This window comes from Apium graveolens, chromosome 8 (genome assembly GCF_009905375.1).
Source record: "Apium graveolens cultivar Ventura chromosome 8, ASM990537v1, whole genome shotgun sequence".
Taxonomy (NCBI): domain Eukaryota; kingdom Viridiplantae; phylum Streptophyta; class Magnoliopsida; order Apiales; family Apiaceae; genus Apium; species Apium graveolens.
The window spans coordinates 258,526,367-258,543,774 of record NC_133654.1 but is presented as its reverse complement, the minus strand read 5'-3'; the positions used below and the strand labels follow the sequence as shown (position 1 = coordinate 258,543,774).

Here is a 17,408-nt window from a genome sequence, read left to right as displayed (position 1 = left end):
GAAACCTTTTCGGTTTGGGAAACCTGTGTTAATTCCTAATCCTAAAAACAATGAAAAGACTTTTTTTGTTAGGTTTATATTATTAGAGATACAAATAATACCCATAGCTACCAAGAAGATGAGAATGGAGACTTTTCTTGGAGGTATCAACGTCAATGACAAACGAACAATTCTTATTACTCTATACTTTTTATCAATTAAAATCTTCTCTTGATTTTTTGTATCATTTTTACTATGATTATGGTTGACTAGATTTTTATTGTTGACCGGCTTATTGTTGGACGACTGTTTTGGAGCCCTAAACTTTATGATCATTATGGTTGATTTTATGAGATATGTTCTTGATTGTGCATATATACACGTCAATACTTATAGAGATGTATGAATTAATTATGATATGTGGTCATCCAAATATGTTTTGTGTCATTGGTTTAAGGTTGATTTACATGCTTTCCAACATATTTATTTAATTGTCTACAAACAAACTCTTTTCTTGTTTAATTATTAGTTTAGTTGTTAGATAAACAACACAAATCCATCTTTGATTTAATTAGTAGAATAGAAGACAAGTGAACCCTTGTTCCTCGCCATAGAACGATACCCTATTTACTTTAAATTAGAAATGATCTAAAATGGATTAAGTTAAGTTATCTCAGTTTTCCCTAGTTGCTGAAAACCCCGATCAACAAATATATGATTTGAGTTGGATGGAAATGGAAATAGAAACCGAGATGAATGAATAATTACAAGAAGGGAGAGTGGGGAGAGATATAGTCAGTGGTTGATGGAACAAAAAAGATCGGACGAAAGTGGTAATTCATGTCAACTATCTCTTACATATCTAGTCCTGTTGCCATGTATTTACATGAGGGGTCACTAGTTACAACTCTCCTTCTACTGAGACATCCTCGCATGCACCACGCACGTATATGTTGATTTACTATTTTAAAGTAATTATAAATTTAATACGGGAAGTATAATCTATAAGTAAATAAAACAATATTATTTAACTATAACCAAGCATCACTTATTTTAGATTTAGTTATTGCATAATTAATAAACATTTATTAGATTCATAATTTGAATGATATATATCGGGCGTAAAATATTACTATATATGCTTAAAATTTCGGGATATAACTTAATTAAAAAAATACCAATCTAATACACCTACAAAATATTACCAACTTAAACCTAAAACATATATAAACACCTACTATGCTGCATATTTTTTCGGTAGATACTAAACTTTTTATCTAATCTTAACCGTGAAACGAATGATACTAAACTTTTTAATCTAGTCTTGATCGTGAAAAGGATGATGGAGAGCTGCAACAACATTTGTTTGATAACTGCATTCTCTCTGGTTTGCAACGGACTGGCCCCTAACAATATTGTAGTTTAGCTACTGATTTAATATTATACAGTCTCTAATAGATTTTTTATTTAGTCTTAATGACTCCTCAACATAAAATTGCACAGTGACTCCTTATATCACTAAGTATTCATTTCAGATTTTAGTGGATTTCTAACAATCCATTAATTTGGAATGATTGTTGCTGATTTTGGCTGATTTTAATTGTACGCGAATTTTAGCGGAGTTATTGAATAAATCTCGAAGAGTCTTGCTGATTTGAGTAACGATTTCTACAAATCCAACAAAATCTCTTGGATTTTGCTAAGATTTCTGAAAACATAAAATATACTAGTAAATTCATTAAAATCTACAATGTTATAAAATACAGAAAAATTCATGGACTTTTGAATATCAACAGATTTTAATGAATTTAAAAAAAATCAAATTGAATACTACCAGATTCTAATGGACTTTTTAAAATTTAAATTGAATACCCCCGTATTTTAAAAGACTATTTTCAATCTTTATTGAATAACATCAGATTTTGAAGGATTTTTTTAGAAAAAAAATTGAATACTTTAGGATTTTCAAAATCCGAATAAATTCTGTAAAATCCCAATTGAATACACCCCTCTAAAACAACCACTAGCCATTCCTTAAATAATTTTTATCAATAAAAAGATCACCTCTCTTTTCTTTGAACTTCTTTTCTCTCTTCGTTTCATATCTGTTCAAATGTATTATTTTTTCCTTTCAGATCTTTTCAAATTTCTTATTTTAATAATGATAAGGAAGAATTATAAGGATAATCAGTGGAGTTAAAAGATAAAATGATATTTAAAATCAGTAGGACCTTATAGTTTATAATATTTAGAAGAAAACTACTAGCGCACTGTTGGACTTGCTCTAAGGATGATTGTTCCTAAGAGCTATTTTTTTATAATATATATAAAGAGTGAGTTAAGGGTCGGTTGAAGATGTCATTACCTTTTTATTTGAAAAATTGCACATGAATTACTAAAACTCTTCATCTAAAAGACTACATAGAAGAAATTTAGAAGCATTTTCTAACCTCTCTATCGGATGTGACAAAGAATAAGCAGCCCAGGCCAACTTATGAGCTACTATATTTATAGATCGCCAACTTATGAGCTACTATATTCGAAGATAAGTGTTCAAATACAACTATTACTTCACAATAATGTTTAACGATCTCTACACAATCATGAATGATAATGTAGAAATTTGAATTCCCACCTGTGCCATACACAGCCTCTACTACCAACTTCGCATCCAATCTCGAGTCCACATCAGAGCCTCTTTAAGGGCCATTGCTTCAGCCTCGCGTGTTTGCCATTCTCCTATAGTTGTTGGACATCGAGCTCGTAGAAACCTCCCTCTATCGTTTTGGCATTCCCCATTTGGTTTTGGCATGCTTCATCCATATTTATTTTGATCCATTAATTTTGTAATTTACTCCATCATTTCCCCATCTGGTTGACCTCCCGTTCCGTTCCTTGGTTTCACAACCTCTTGGCATTGCTGCCATTCATATAGCATACCTAACACCATAGATTTAATCCCAAAAATAGAGATATTTTCCCCTGCCATACCAGTACATTTTGACACCACCGCAATCCCCAGTAGTAAAATCCAAATAGTGTACTTTGTTCATGCTGGCATCCTCTAAATGTATTTTTGAACACGTGCAAAACCGTGACATCTTCCTCGACTGGGATAATTCCCAGTAAAACCACACTTTTCCAAAAATCGCGAGCAGCTTGACAGGTAAACAACACATGAACTGTTGTCTCTGTCCATACCTGACAACTTCTGCATATGGTATGAACATTAACTTGTTTTTTATATAACTTGGTAGCTATAGGTGATACCTCCTTGCAAGCTCTCCAAAAATAATTCACCATTTTACCTGGTAACTTCACTTGCTATAATTTTTTCCAGAGCCCGTCCTCGCCATTTGTACTTTCTCCACATAGTTGCCTATAACAACTCTTTGATAGTACATGTAGCTCCTGCAAGAGCCAGGCCCGAACTCCTAACTACATCCAGTCCCATACACCACTAGTCCTAACTAGCTCAGTCCCGCAAGCCCAGCCTTGAGAGGTCCCACCACGTGAGGCACATGCAAAAACACATGATAGGGACAACTGTCACCCATCAATCATGGGAATAATCAGGGCACATGTCAGAGGATCCTCAAAATATTCCTCGGCCAGTCCCGCGCTGACACGTGTAAAGCATTCACTCCAGTCAGGTGTCCTCCGCTCCTAGAGCCAATGGCCAGGATTCAAAGGTACCAAGCCCAAAACCTTATCATTGGGCTATAAATAGCCTAAGAAGGTAAGGTTTTGGGGTTAATCACCCTCTTGCACTCATATACACACACAACCACCTTGCATCCATATCTATATTCATCTTCCGCAAAAGCGAGTTCTTACTCTCACACCGAAAGCGCAGCGGGACCCAAACCCCCCTTCTGGTGTTGTTTTGTAAGAACCCCACCACAGCTACACCTCCACATCATCGAAGGATCTAGACACGGTGTCGAATGAGCGGCCCCGCCATCAGAAGTTATCATTTAGCGCTAGAAGGAGTTATTGAGCTGAACCGATATAAATACACTAATGTCCCAGTGGACGAAGAGCACATGGCCAACCTTACGAGTGATGAACTTGCAGAAGTAATCCGGCTCTACAGGCAGGAGCAAACTCGGCTCCAGGAAGAAGCCGAACCTGAGGAAGAATCGGAGGAGTCCAGGGAATCCCAAGAATCGAAGATATTCATCTTTGACCGAATTGGAGCTAAAGGAAAGAAAAGCAAAAAGGACTAGGGCAATAAGAAAGAGGAAGAAGCTGCTAAGCAGAAAAGGTTGGAAGAGATTCAGGACTCATTAAGCATTCTATGCTTATGTGATGTTGCCATTCAGATTGACAATCGCATGATCCAATTTACCAAAGGACCATGAACAAGATATTCAAGTCTCAAATCAGAAGAAACTTGGAGTGCTATGTCGACGATATGATTTCCAAATCAACAACTATACCAGGACATGTGGAAGATCCGAAGGAGTGCTTTGACAACCTGAGGAAGAACGAACTTAAGCTGAATCCGGAGAAATGTACCTTCGGAATAGGAGCAGGCAAGTTCTTAGGATTCATGATCAGCAATAGAGGAATAGAAGCTAATACGGAGAAGATAAAAGCAATCCAGGAAATGAGGGCTCCCAGGACCCAAAAAGATGTGTAGAAGCTAGCAGGATCCTTAACAGCACTCATGAGATTTTTCTCAAAGATAGCAGAGTGGTACTTACCATTCTTCGATTTACTGAAAGGAGCAAGCAACAAGAAAGAGATAAACTGGAGTCCGGAGTGCCAAAAGGCATTTGAGAATGAAGTACTACCTCTTTCAGCCACCATCCCTAACTAAAGCTCAACCAGGAGAGCTTCTCCACTTCTACTTATCAGCGAGAGCACAAGCAGTAGGAGCTGCCTCAATCAGGGAAGAGAATGGAAAGTAGCAGCCAGTCTACTACGTAAGCTAAGTTCTTAAAGATGCGGAAATTAGATACCCAAGACTAGAGAAGTTTGCCTTCGCATTAGTCACAACTTTAAAAAAACTCAAGCACTACTTCCAAGGAAGAGAAATAAGAGTGGTAACAAATCAGCCTCTAAGGAAGATAATTCACAAGCTAGATATCTCGGGGAGACTACTCAATTGGGCTGTGGAGTTGAGAAAGTTCAATTTGAGGTTCATTCCCAGGACTGCAATTAAAGCTCAAGCACTTGCAGATTTCATAATCGAATGCAACTTCTCGGAAGAAGAACCGGAACCAATGAACATAGATCCAGAGACAAACCAAGATGCAAATTTGGGAGCCTGGACCTTGAAAATAGATGGTTCTTCAACAAGCAAGAGATCAGGAGCCGAACTTATACTGAAAAATCCTGAGGGATTCACCATTCAAACAACTATACCTTTCGGTTTCCCGACAACAAATAATCAGGCAAAATATGAGGCAATGATTGCAAAACTAAAGCTCTCCAGGACTCTGAGGGTCCAGGACTTAAAAATCTACAGCGACTCCCAGATAGTGGTCAAGCAAATAAACGGAGAATATATAGCAAATGACCCTATTCTGGAAAAGTATCAAGCACTGGTTCAAAGTTACCTAGCTTCAATCCCAAAGAACCAAGTCCTACAAATATGTAGAGAGGAAAATGAAGAAGCAGATATTCTATCCAAGTTAAGTCATCAGACCTGGATTGCTCAGTTTACTTTGAAGAACTCCACAAACCATCTCTTGATTCCGGAGAAGTCTTGGAGTTCGAAAGCAACCAGAACTGGATAAAATATCTGCTTAGAGAAATGGGAGCTCCCAGAAGACAAATGAAAAGCCCAAAGACTGAAAGCAAAAGCAGCCAAGTTCTTCCTCGAAGAAGGACTACTCTATCGCAGGACTTTCTCATCTCCTATCCTGAAATGTGTTGGCCCAGAAGAAGCGAAATACTGTTTGACGGAAGTACGTGAAGGGATATACGGAGATCACATGTCCTTAAAGGCCCTAGCTCATAAGATCATAAGAAAAGGCTATTACTGGCCAACTATTCATCAGGACGAAATAGAGTTCGTGAAAAAATGCAAGGAATGCCAACTCTTCAATAATGTGCCCTTTGCCGTCTGGGGTATTGACATAATGGGACCCTTTCCCCAGGCCAAAGGAGATCTAAGGTACTTGTTCATTTCAATTGATTATATGACCAAATGGGTTGAAGCGAAAGCAATGAGGACCATAAACCAACAAGACTGCATAAAGTTTATGGGCAATATTTTGATGAGGTTCGGGATTCTGCGAGTCCTAGTATCAGATAATGGACCACAGTTCATCGGATCAGAATTCGAGTCTTACCTTCACGAGCGCGAGATCAAGCACAAAAAATCATCAGTAGCATATCCCTAAGGAAATGGGCAAGTAGAAGTCACAAACAGAATCCTGCTCCGGGATATTGAAAAGAGACTGAAAGAAAGCAAGAGAAAATGGCCAGAAGAGCTGCCAAACGTACTATGGTCCTACAGGACAACCCCTAGGACAAGCACCGGAGAAACTCCATTCAAACTAGCTTATGGCACAGAAGCAATGCTCCCTATTGAGGTGGGATCGCCTTCTCATAGAGCAATAAACTTTGATGAAGATGCCAACGAAGAAGGACTCAGAACAAATATGGATTTGATCGATGAAGTCCGGGGTCAAGCTGTAGAAAAGATCGAAAGGTACAAGGAGAAGACAAGGGAGCACTTCAGTAAGAAATACAGAGTCAAAAACTTCCAAGTAGGAGACTTAGTTCTTCGAGACACAGAAGCATCAGATCCTACAAATACTGGAAAGCTAATGCCCAAATGGGAAGGACCATATAAGGTCAAAGAAGTCCTGAGACCGGGAACCTACAAACTCCTGAACATGGACGGCACACAAATCCCTAATACCTGGCACAGACTCCGGCTAAGGAAGTTCTAGCAATTGGAAAAAGCAAACAAAGCAACCAACATCTTGTAGCCAATATGGCAAGCAACCAGTTTGTTTTTACTCATATTTTGTATGAATGAAACTCCATATTAATGAAAAGCATTTCTCTTTTTATAATTATTAAAACTATCAACTAGTCCCGACCAACCACGAGTCTGGACTAGAGCAAACATTTTCACTTAGAATTAATTTTCTAAATAAAGAAGCCATCACTAGTCCGGACAAGATACGAGTCTAGACTAGAGCAACCATATTTATTTAGAATTAATTTTCTAAGTAAAGAAGCCACCACTAGTCCGGACAAAATAGTAGTCAGGACTAAAGCAAACATATTCACTTAGAATTAATTTCCTAAGCAAGGAAGCCATCACTAGTCCAAACAAGATATTAGTGAGGACCAGAGCAACCATATTTACATAGAATTAATTTTCTAAGTAAAGAAGCCATCGCTAGTCCGGATAAAATAGTAGTCATACCTAGAGCAAACATATTCACTTAGAATTAATTTTCTAAGTAAAAAAGTCATCACTAGTTCGGACAAAATATTAGTCAGGACCAGAACAACAAAATTTACTTAAAATTAATCTTCAAGCAAAGAAGCCATCACTAGTCCGGAAAAAATATTAGTCAGGACTAGAATAACCATATTTACTAAGAATTAATTTTCTAACTAAATAAGTCATCACTAGTCCGCACAAAGAATTAGTCAGGACTAGAGCAACCATATTTACTTAGAATTAAATTTCTAAGTAAATAAGCCATCACTAGTCCGGACAAAAGATTAGTCGGGAGTAGAGAAACCGTATTTACTTAGAATTAATTTTCTAAGTAAAAATAAGGAACTACTAGTCCAGACCAAATACGAGTCTGGACTAGAGCAAACATCATTAACTTAGAAAAAATTCTAAGGAGATAGTAAACTACAATAGCAAAGCAGAATAACAGCAAACAAAAGCAAACATTTAAAAGTTAATCATACTAAAATAGCCTGGAACTAAGTACAAATATTACAATCACAAATCATTAAAAGTCTTAACAAACAGCAAGCCACAATTCAGATACAAATCTAAGAGTCCGGAGCAGATGGTGGAAGGAAGCTAGGACAAGAACCATCAAAAGGTTCCGGTTCCCGGAGTCCAGCCTCGATAAGCTGTTTCACCTTGATAAATTCTTCAAAAAAACTATCCCAGTCTGCCTCCAGATTTGTCTTAATATGCCTCTCCGCAACAACCCAGCAGCAAGCAATCTCTAGAGCACCAGCATTTGCAATCGCCCTGTCGTACTCCACAGACTTCTTATACGCTTCAATGACTCACTACGTCATAAGTGGGCTATTTTAATGTCAAAATGGTGTTACAATAGGCCCAAAAATGTTACATTAGGTCTATTGTAACACCAAGGGGCATTACGTATACGAGCATTACAATAGGCACCATAATATAACACTTCATTGATCTATTGTAATAGAGAAGAAAATGTTACAATAGGCAACTAATGTAACACTAAAAGCCCCAAATGTAACGCAAAATGAGTGATACATTAGGTTGATCAAGATTGCATAAGTGGGACCACCTGTGGGTCCCATTTAACCTATTGTAACAGTCTGTTTTATCTATTGTAACACCAATTTTTTTTAGTTAAGCAACTGTAACATATATAATGTAACACTATATATAATCATATATTACATTAGAGTCGGGTAAATCTAAACATTAATTTTAAATTTTTTGAAATATATGCTTAATTTAAAGAACAATCCCATTAATAACAAAACATCAAAGTTGCCATACATAAGAGTTTTAATACCCAAACCATACTACTAGATAACAGTGTCAACTCCATACCATTTTACTAATTTACATCCAAACTAGGCCAACATCATTTAATCACACCCCAACAGATATCACAACTACGAAAAAAGTACTAGATTATCAAAGACTAGATTATAACAAAATTATGTATACAATAATAAACTCTGAGCAAGATACCCTCAAGGTACGCCACTTGACATTTCCACCTCGAACACGCACTCTCCTAACAGTCTTGTTGCTGGACAACCTGGTATTTGCAGGCTGTCTTCCCAACTGATACCTAATATGAAAAAACAACCTTTAATTCAACCATCAACTACGTGTAAAACGTGCCAACTATGTTTAAAACATGCCAAACTAATATACTTGTTATACATGTTAATTAGCCGACAAACATTCCATTTATGTAAAACACCGAAGAACAATAATTCAGTCTATATATGATTGAAAATCAGAGCAACTACCATTTCAAATACAAAAAATGGAACTAGCCATTAAATAATGAAAAGTAACAGTAACTTATAAGTTTGATCCATATCACTATATTTACAAATAATTGGTTACCTGCAATAGATCACTATATTTACAGAATTATCAGCTCGGTCCTGCTGTGCCTATTTACAGAATCAAATCAAAATTTAATAAAAAACGGACCACATTATAAGTTATAATAATAACTACAAGTCTATGCATTGCACATGCATTTTATTACTATTTGGACACAACTGGCATGGATATAGGAACCCAAACCCTAAATGTAAAGACATTAATATTGTGTTCCTCTCGGATGCTATTGTTGCAGGAGGTAGAGGAGTTGACTGTTCCCCCAACTGCTTCAATTTATTACCCCTATTCATACTGTAAATTATTTATGATACCCCTCTTTTTCAACATTTTAGTAGCTTTGTACTAAAATCTAGTGAAGTCTTATAGTATCTGGCAAGATTAATTGATCTCTTGACAAATTAGTGCGAGTGAGTGAGTATAGTTAAGTGGGTCCAGGCTTACCTTCATTTCAGTTCGTCGGTTTTGGAAACAAAACTTCACTTGTCTTGGCTTAAGGCCTAAATCTTGGCTTAGTTTCATCCTTTGTTTGTCATCCGGGCGTGGGCATTCTCTAAACAGCCTGTCAAATTTGATTACTAATTCATTACTTAACACACAGTGCAGTATCTTGCTCGTTTCCGGAGAGGCCTCCTTCAATCTGTTGTGCATCTCAGTCCTCTGTATTTTAGTTACAAAAATGTTAGTAATTCAGGACATTTACAAACAGTTAAACATGATATGTAAATGTAGAATTACAGGCTGATTAGTACCCAACATTTCTCCTCTAGCAATCAAGGGAACCAGAGATAGTGAATGCTCAATAAAAACTTTCTGAAACCTTGTTGCAGGATATTTTGAAGTAATTTGAGTTGTCAACGAGACTTTTTTTAAGTTGCAACAAAGCGCGTTTCTCAATTTCGATGCAGCTTCTGTTTTGATAGCCTCCAACTATGCTGTCATCACTAAAATTTAAACTTATTAGGAAGCCTAATGCATATACAAGTAAACTCATATATTTTGACATTTCCAGAGTTAAAAATCTATAAGATTATAAGAGTCTTAGAATATACTTACTTGCCACAACTTTATTTGTATATGAAGATAATGCAAATTGATTAAACGTAAACATATTTGCCTGCTAATTAAATACCAATTAGTTCAGCGTCTGTGTACCATCTTCATAGAATCTATTATATTATGTGTGTGTTTCAGTGTGTGTGTTTTGGCAACCAAGAGGAAAAGGAAAGAATTGCTGACAGACGGAACAAAGGGATAACATGTCGCAGATGGTAAATGAGAGTCAAAAGAATAAACTGATATGCATTTACTTGATATTATTGATAACCATTAGTAATTATTTTTGAAATTTTCTTTAATTTTTTCATTGACTCCCGTCCATCTAAACTAAAATCATTAACTACACACATTGAATACGAATACATGTGTTTTCTTTATTTACTCAAAGACACTTGAGCTACAGTTTTTTAAATATTGTGTGCTTAATCTCTATATTCTACAACTGACATTTTTGATGATAATTAAAGCCATAAAAACCAAAGGAGAAGGGTGTAATTGACCAATAATGTACCTCAAGCTGATCGCCTATGTGAATGACGAGAGCGTTGGGATGTACTGCGCATCTATCTAATTGCAATCATGAAAAACTTGAAGCCCCTGTACATCATTTGGAACAAGAATTGTGACGGCAGACATGTGGGCGTAGGCCGGAACACCAAGTGCTAGGTCAGGTCGTGGGCATGATGGGTAATAACTGTTCTTCAAGAGGTATACAATATTATCTCCATCAGCTGCCGTCCTTAGCTCATTCTCCTCCAACCCTATCCATTTTGACAAATAACTTAGCAACCTCTCCTCCACACTATGAAAATACTTTATGTACTCCTCATCAGCCTCCCTACAATCACTGATACTCAAAAAATATATGTTTAACAAATTCTTCTGTATGAATATATAGGCTAATGTTTTGTCAGATCTGAAAAAGGAAATTTATAATTCTGAAAAGAACTAAATATGAATTATATTATGATTTTATCTTTCTTAATTCCTTTGATCACAACGTGTTGGATACCATCTTCTCTCGGTTACAAGAAGTTGGGGTTTAGTCTCGGTGAAGGCATGTGTGTGAGTATCAGCACATCCATTAAAAACCTTGTTCGACATTGAAAGAGGGCGGGATTCACCTGTAAGAAGATGGATTCTTGGGCCAAAACTTGTAATTTACCATCAGATGGAAACAAATGATCAAACCAATCTTTAATTCCATTAACTTCTTTTTGTAACTTAGTTCCATATCCCTATACACTCTCAGCCCGGGTGGCTTTGCATAAACTATATTCAAATAAAAATAAAAGATAAATGCATAAAAATATGAAAACCAATCAAATTAGTGTTAGAAAAGGCCCAACAGTGCTTTAAAAAATTGAGTGAATTCTAAATTTTGAATGAAACTTATCATCTCAGAGACATCAAAAGTATCTTGTACAAGCACATCCTCTGGAAAGGAAGAAAGCAGTTAGGATCCCAATCCCAAAAATGCATCGACTTTTCAATTACGATACATTCAAAAACAATTGAAAAACCTAAACAGTCCAAAACCCCTAATTACTCAAACATCTAAGTCAAATACCCTAACTAGTTAAATACAAATAAACCACTAATCAAAAAAAGAGAAGAAGATACTCTAATTAGTCAAATACAAATAAACCACTAATCGAAGTGAAGAGAAGAAGAGGCTAACAAGTTCAAAACCCATATTATCTCCAAATCAAATAAAAAATTAAAAATGAGAAATCTAACGAGAGTGAAGAAGAAGATTTTGTAATGGCTGTTCACTACAAGAAAATAGGCTTAAATACAACTGATTTAAATTCGACTGGGGTTAAATTCGACCGCAGGCGGTCGAATCCTTTGGACACGGCTAAATTCAACCGGACTCAGTCGAATTTAAACGGTCGTATTTAAACAGTCATAATTACGACCAATTTTAACCGAAAATGGTTGAAATTAAAACGGTCAAAATTAAACCGGTCGAATTTAGCCCCTAAATTGGACCGGATTTTTTTCTAGTCGAATTTAGCCCTAATAAAAAAGTGGAGGGAATTTTCCCGCCAAATAATTTATTTGACACTCCTAAATTCAACCGATTTCTGTTAAATTTTATATTTAAAAATGGCGGGAAATTTACTCACACTTTTAAATTTTTGAAAAAAATGAGGGAAATTTCCCGCCCTTTTTGAAGTTCAATTGAATTCGGTTGTATTTAGGTTTTTTCAGAATTTTAATTTTTAATAAAAATAATTATTTAAATGTTAGTGAATATTTTGGAATTATAAATATGGGAGAGAATATTTTTGAAATTTAGGACTAAACACTAGGTAGTTGTAATAGTCAAACTGATGTTTGACTTTTAAAATGACAAACCAAATAAAATTATTTTGATCTGAAATTTTGATTATGTTACTATATATATATATATATATATATATATATATATATTGACATCAATAAGATTAGATAGTTGACAAATATTTTTAAAAAAATTGAAACACCAATTCATGACTAAACAGTAGGTAGTTGTACTAGTCAAATTGATACTTGACTTTTAAAATGACAAACCAAACAAAATTATTTTGATCTGAAATTTTGGTTACATCACTAATATAATTTACATCCATACAATTGATCTATGAAAAATATTTTTTTAAAAATTGAAACACCAATTCAGGACTAAACACTAGTTAGTTGTACAAGTGAAACTGAAGCCTCATTGTTGAAATGGAAAACAAAATAAAATTATCCTCAACTAAAACTTTGGTTATATCAATATTATATATATCTATTGAAATCCATATGGTTGGATCGATGAAAGATATTTTAAAAAAAAATGAAACACCAATTGAGGACTAAACACTAAATAGTTGTACTGATGTTTAACTATTAAAATGGGGAACCAAATAAATATTTTTTATCTAAAACTTTGATTATATCACTAATATATATATTTATTGACATCCATAAGGTTAGATAGTTGAAAAATACTTTACAAAAAATTGAAACACCAATTCAGGACTTAAAAGTAGGTAGTTGTACCAATCAAACTCATACTTGACTTTTAAAATGACAAACCAAATAAAATTATTTTGATCTGAAATTTTGGTTATATCAATAATATAATTTACATCCATACATTTTACCGATGAAAAATGTTTTTAAAAAAATCGAAACACCAATTCAGGACTAGACACTAGTTAGCTGTACAAGTGAAACTGATGTCTGACTGTTGAAATGGAAAACGAAATAAAATTATCCTGAACTAAAACTTCGGTTATACCACTAATGTATATATCTATTGACATCCGTATAGTTAGATCGATGTAAGATATTTAAAAAAAAATCAAAATACCAATTCAGGACTAAACACTAGCTAGTTGTACTTGTCAAACTGATATTTGACTATTAAAATGGGGAACCAAATAAACTTATTTGTATCTGAAGCTTTGATTATATCACGAATATATATATATATATATATATATATATATATATATATATATCTATTGACATCCATATTGTTGGATCGATTAAATATATTTTAAAAAAAATCGAAACACCAATTCATGATTAAACACTTGTTAGCTTTACTAGTTAAATTGATGTATGACTGTTTAAATGGCAAATCAAATAAAATTATTTTGATATGAAAGTTTGGTTATATTACTAATATATTTATCTATTAACATCCATACGGTTGGATCAATGAAAAATATTTTAAAAAAAATTGAAACACCTATTCAGGACTAAACACTAGGTAGTTGTACTATTAATACTAATGTTTGATTTTTCAAATGGCAAACCAAATAAAATTTATTTTGATATAAAACTTTGGTTATAGCTAATATATATTGATATCCATACGTTTTGATCGATAAAACATATTTTTAAAAAATGGAAACACCAATTTAATTTGTTGCATTAATTTAGGGATGATTTATTTTGTATAATAAAATTGTTCTTAGTCGCTACATTAAAGTAGATTATATGGTTGAATATATAATTTAGGGATTAAAGTACATGTAGATCTTGTAAGAGCCAGACCCGAACTCCTAACTACATCCACTCCCGCACACCACTAGTCCTAACTAGTTCAGTCCTACTAGCCCAACCTTGAGAGGTCCCAGCACGTGAGGCATATGCCAAAACACATGATAGCGACAACTCTCACCCATCAATCATAGGAATAATCAGGGCAAGTGTCAGAGGATCCTCGGAACATTCCTCGGCCAGTCCGGTGCTGACACGTGTAAAGCATCCACTCAAGGTGTCCTCAGCTCCTAGAATCAATGGCCACGATTTAAAGGTACCTACTCCAAAACCCTATCCTTGGGCTATAAATAGCCCAAGAAGGTAAGGTTTTGGGGTTAATCACTCTCTTGCACTCATATACACACACATCCACCTTACACCCGTATCTATATTCATCTTTCCTAAAAGCGAGTTCTTACTCTCACACCGGATGTGCCGCAGGACCCAAACCCCCTTTCGGTGTTGTTTTGTAGGAACCCTGCCACAGATACACCTCCATAGCGGCAAAGGATCCAGGCACAACGTTGAAGGAGCGGCCCCGCCATCAGGAGTTATCACTCTTCACACTGAAGTTTCCTTTATCCTCGAGCAACCCGTACCATGAGTGTGGTCGACTACATCATGGAATAGGAATTTGTCTTATCAACATTTAATCCATCTCATAATATAAGTTACGCAATATATCTTCATCTCAGCTATGATTTTCCTCCTCCATAAGGTTACACAGTAGTGTATCTTGCATCTCACTATACATATTACTCGTTAAGAAACCATTTTTCTTACACGATTGCTAAGGAATATGCCAAATTCTTGTTATTTTACCATCTTCAATCTTACGTCTACACCCCTACTTCAATGCCTCTTGAGATGCAATAATACTACGCCATATAAACGATGGATTAGCTTCCAACTTCGCATCAAAAAAATTAGTCTGAGGGTAATATCTTGCCTTCATAGTCTCAATAACCAACATGTTCTCTACGTTTAGAAGTCTCCATGCCTGTTTGTTAAGCATAGAATTATTAAACCCATTAAGCTTGCGAAACCAAAATCCACCCATCTCCTTAAGTTCACATAATCTCTCCCATCTCATCCATTTTATACCTCTAGTTTCCTTTCTCCCTCCCCATCAATAAGTATTCATTTTCTTTTCAATCTTGTCGCATATCTCTAGCGAAAACAACAACAAAACCATCCAAAAGTTAGGAACAGATTGTCCTGCGGTTTTTAAAAATGTAACTTTACCAGCTTTTATATGTTCTGCGCACTCCAAGCTTGTAATTTCTGCTCTACTTTATCCACCAAGAAACTGAACGTGGTTGTTTTGTTACTTCCTATCGGTATAGGCAGACCTAAATATTTCCCATGACCTGGTTTCTTCTACACTTCTAGTTGAACACACACTTCCACACGATCTTCAAACTTTTTATTTGCAGAAAATGTGATTACAGACTTAGTATATTGATATGTTGCCCAAAAATATCTCCATATCTCTGCAAGGCCTCCTTCACCATTTTTGCTTCCAAAGTAGTAGCTTGAAAAAATAAATAACAATCGTTCGCAAAGAGTAAGTGTGAAATTTTGGGAGATCCTTTTGCAATCCTACAGCCGTGAATAAAACCCATCTCCTCCTTTCTTCTAATAATTGCACTAAGAGCATCCACGCACCTATTATAAATGTACGAAGAAATTGGATCCCCTTGACGAATTGCACCTATTAATAATTGCACTAAGACCCTGGACTGACACTCCCAAATACCACGCCATCATGGATGAAATTATATTTGAGTAAACTGATAAATTACATTAACCTTTTCACCAATTTGTTAATAAAACCAAACTTGATCATCATACTTTTTATAAATTCCAACTCTAAAATATCATATGCCTTAAACACATCTAGTTACAACACTGCCCACCCCGTCCTAACTTGATTCTTTCGCTTAATGTAAAGGTTGATTTTAAAAGCAATGAGTGAATTGTCTGCACTACAAGAAAAAAAGCTAAATTCGACCAAAAAAAAATCGGTCGAATTTAGCTTAATTCAACTGCGCGTTGTCGAATTTACCTAAATTCGACCGATTTTGAATCGGTTGTAATAAAGAGAGTCGAATTTAGGAGTTCGGTCGTATTTAACTAAATTCGACCGACTAATTATGACCGGATATTTACGACCGTTTAAATTCAACTGAAAAAATTCGACTGAGGGCAAACAAATTTAATTTTTCACTTGAAATTTAAAAATCCCGCCCAAATATTTAAATATTTTGAAAAAATTTAAAAATCCCGCCAAAGTAATTAAATTTTCGAAAAAATTTAAAAATACCGCCAAAATATTAAATTAGGCCGTATACAATCGAAAATTAATTTCCACTATTTTTGGTTACAACATAAATTCAACCGAATTCAATCAATTTAAACTAACACCAGATTTTAAAAAAATAGCAAAATGCTACACAATTTCATTTTATAATTTCAACCTAACCAAACTAGAACATCTTGGAACGTATCATATCAACAACCGCAATTCTACACAATATTATCTTCAACTAATACAACACATATGTATAAAAAGACAATGTCAACAAATAGATTTAATGGCTCAACAGCAACAACAACAAACTCTGTCCACTTCATTTTTTCCGCAACAACAACAAACTTCAGCATTTGGATTCTCCAACACGTTTAACATCACGCTATGACAAAAACAGCAGCAGCAACCTCAAACGTCTCTTCTGAAACTTAAAGCATAAAACTTGACCTTTGACAAAACAGCAATGTCTATGATCCGTCGCCTTCTTTCCCTCTATGCATCTAGTACGATAACCATCACAGACATCTTCTTTTGTTTCATTAACAGAAATTATTTCAATATCTTGAGTAAACTCGTGTACTTCTTGTTCTGTTTGAGTACACATCCAATGCCAGAACAGGACTGCTCCCAGGCGAGATACCTTGGTAAAATGGATTACTTGACGTGGTCAGAGACTTAGCCTTCAACCACCCTACTGTAGCTTGTATGCCAAGAATAGAAGCACCCATTCCCAGA

The 17,408-nt window shown here is 35.2% G+C and overlaps 2 protein-coding genes and 1 long non-coding RNA gene across 3 annotated transcripts; 2 read left to right on the top strand and 1 right to left on the bottom strand.

Annotated features, from left to right (window-relative positions):
* The first annotated feature begins 4,766 nt into the window (after positions 1-4,766).
* LOC141680733 (uncharacterized) lies at positions 4,767-5,726 on the top strand. Its single transcript, XM_074486872.1, has 2 exons — positions 4,767-4,891; positions 4,943-5,726. The coding sequence occupies exons 1-2, from the start codon at positions 4,767-4,769 to the stop codon at positions 5,724-5,726; spliced, it is 909 nt and encodes a 302-aa protein (XP_074342973.1).
* A 198-nt stretch (positions 5,727-5,924) lies between these two features.
* On the top strand, positions 5,925-6,890 carry LOC141680732 (uncharacterized). Its single transcript, XM_074486871.1, has 2 exons — positions 5,925-6,106; positions 6,452-6,890. The coding sequence occupies exons 1-2, from the start codon at positions 5,925-5,927 to the stop codon at positions 6,888-6,890; spliced, it is 621 nt and encodes a 206-aa protein (XP_074342972.1).
* A 1,749-nt stretch (positions 6,891-8,639) lies between these two features.
* LOC141678578 (uncharacterized) lies at positions 8,640-12,098 on the bottom strand. The gene is made up of 4 exons (XR_012557800.1): positions 10,845-12,098; positions 10,027-10,218; positions 9,719-9,934; positions 8,640-8,990 (listed from the first exon to the last, which is right to left on the bottom strand). It is a non-coding gene; the product is annotated as an uncharacterized LOC141678578 (long non-coding RNA).
* Between the last annotated feature and the right edge of the window lie 5,310 nt (positions 12,099-17,408).

Excerpts from the sequence above, each read along its gene's own strand:
- LOC141680733 (XM_074486872.1), top strand. The coding sequence starts at position 4,767 with ATGAAGTACTACCTCTTTCAGCCACCATCCCTAACTAAAGCTCAACCA. Across the intron at positions 4,892-4,942 it reads ATCAGGGAAGAGAATGGAAA|ATACCCAAGACTAGAGAAGT; the intron begins GTAGCAGCCAGT and ends TGCGGAAATTAG.
- LOC141680732 (XM_074486871.1), top strand. The coding sequence starts at position 5,925 with ATGTCCTTAAAGGCCCTAGCTCATAAGATCATAAGAAAAGGCTATTAC. Across the intron at positions 6,107-6,451 it reads CAGGCCAAAGGAGATCTAAG|GACAACCCCTAGGACAAGCA; the intron begins GTACTTGTTCAT and ends ATGGTCCTACAG.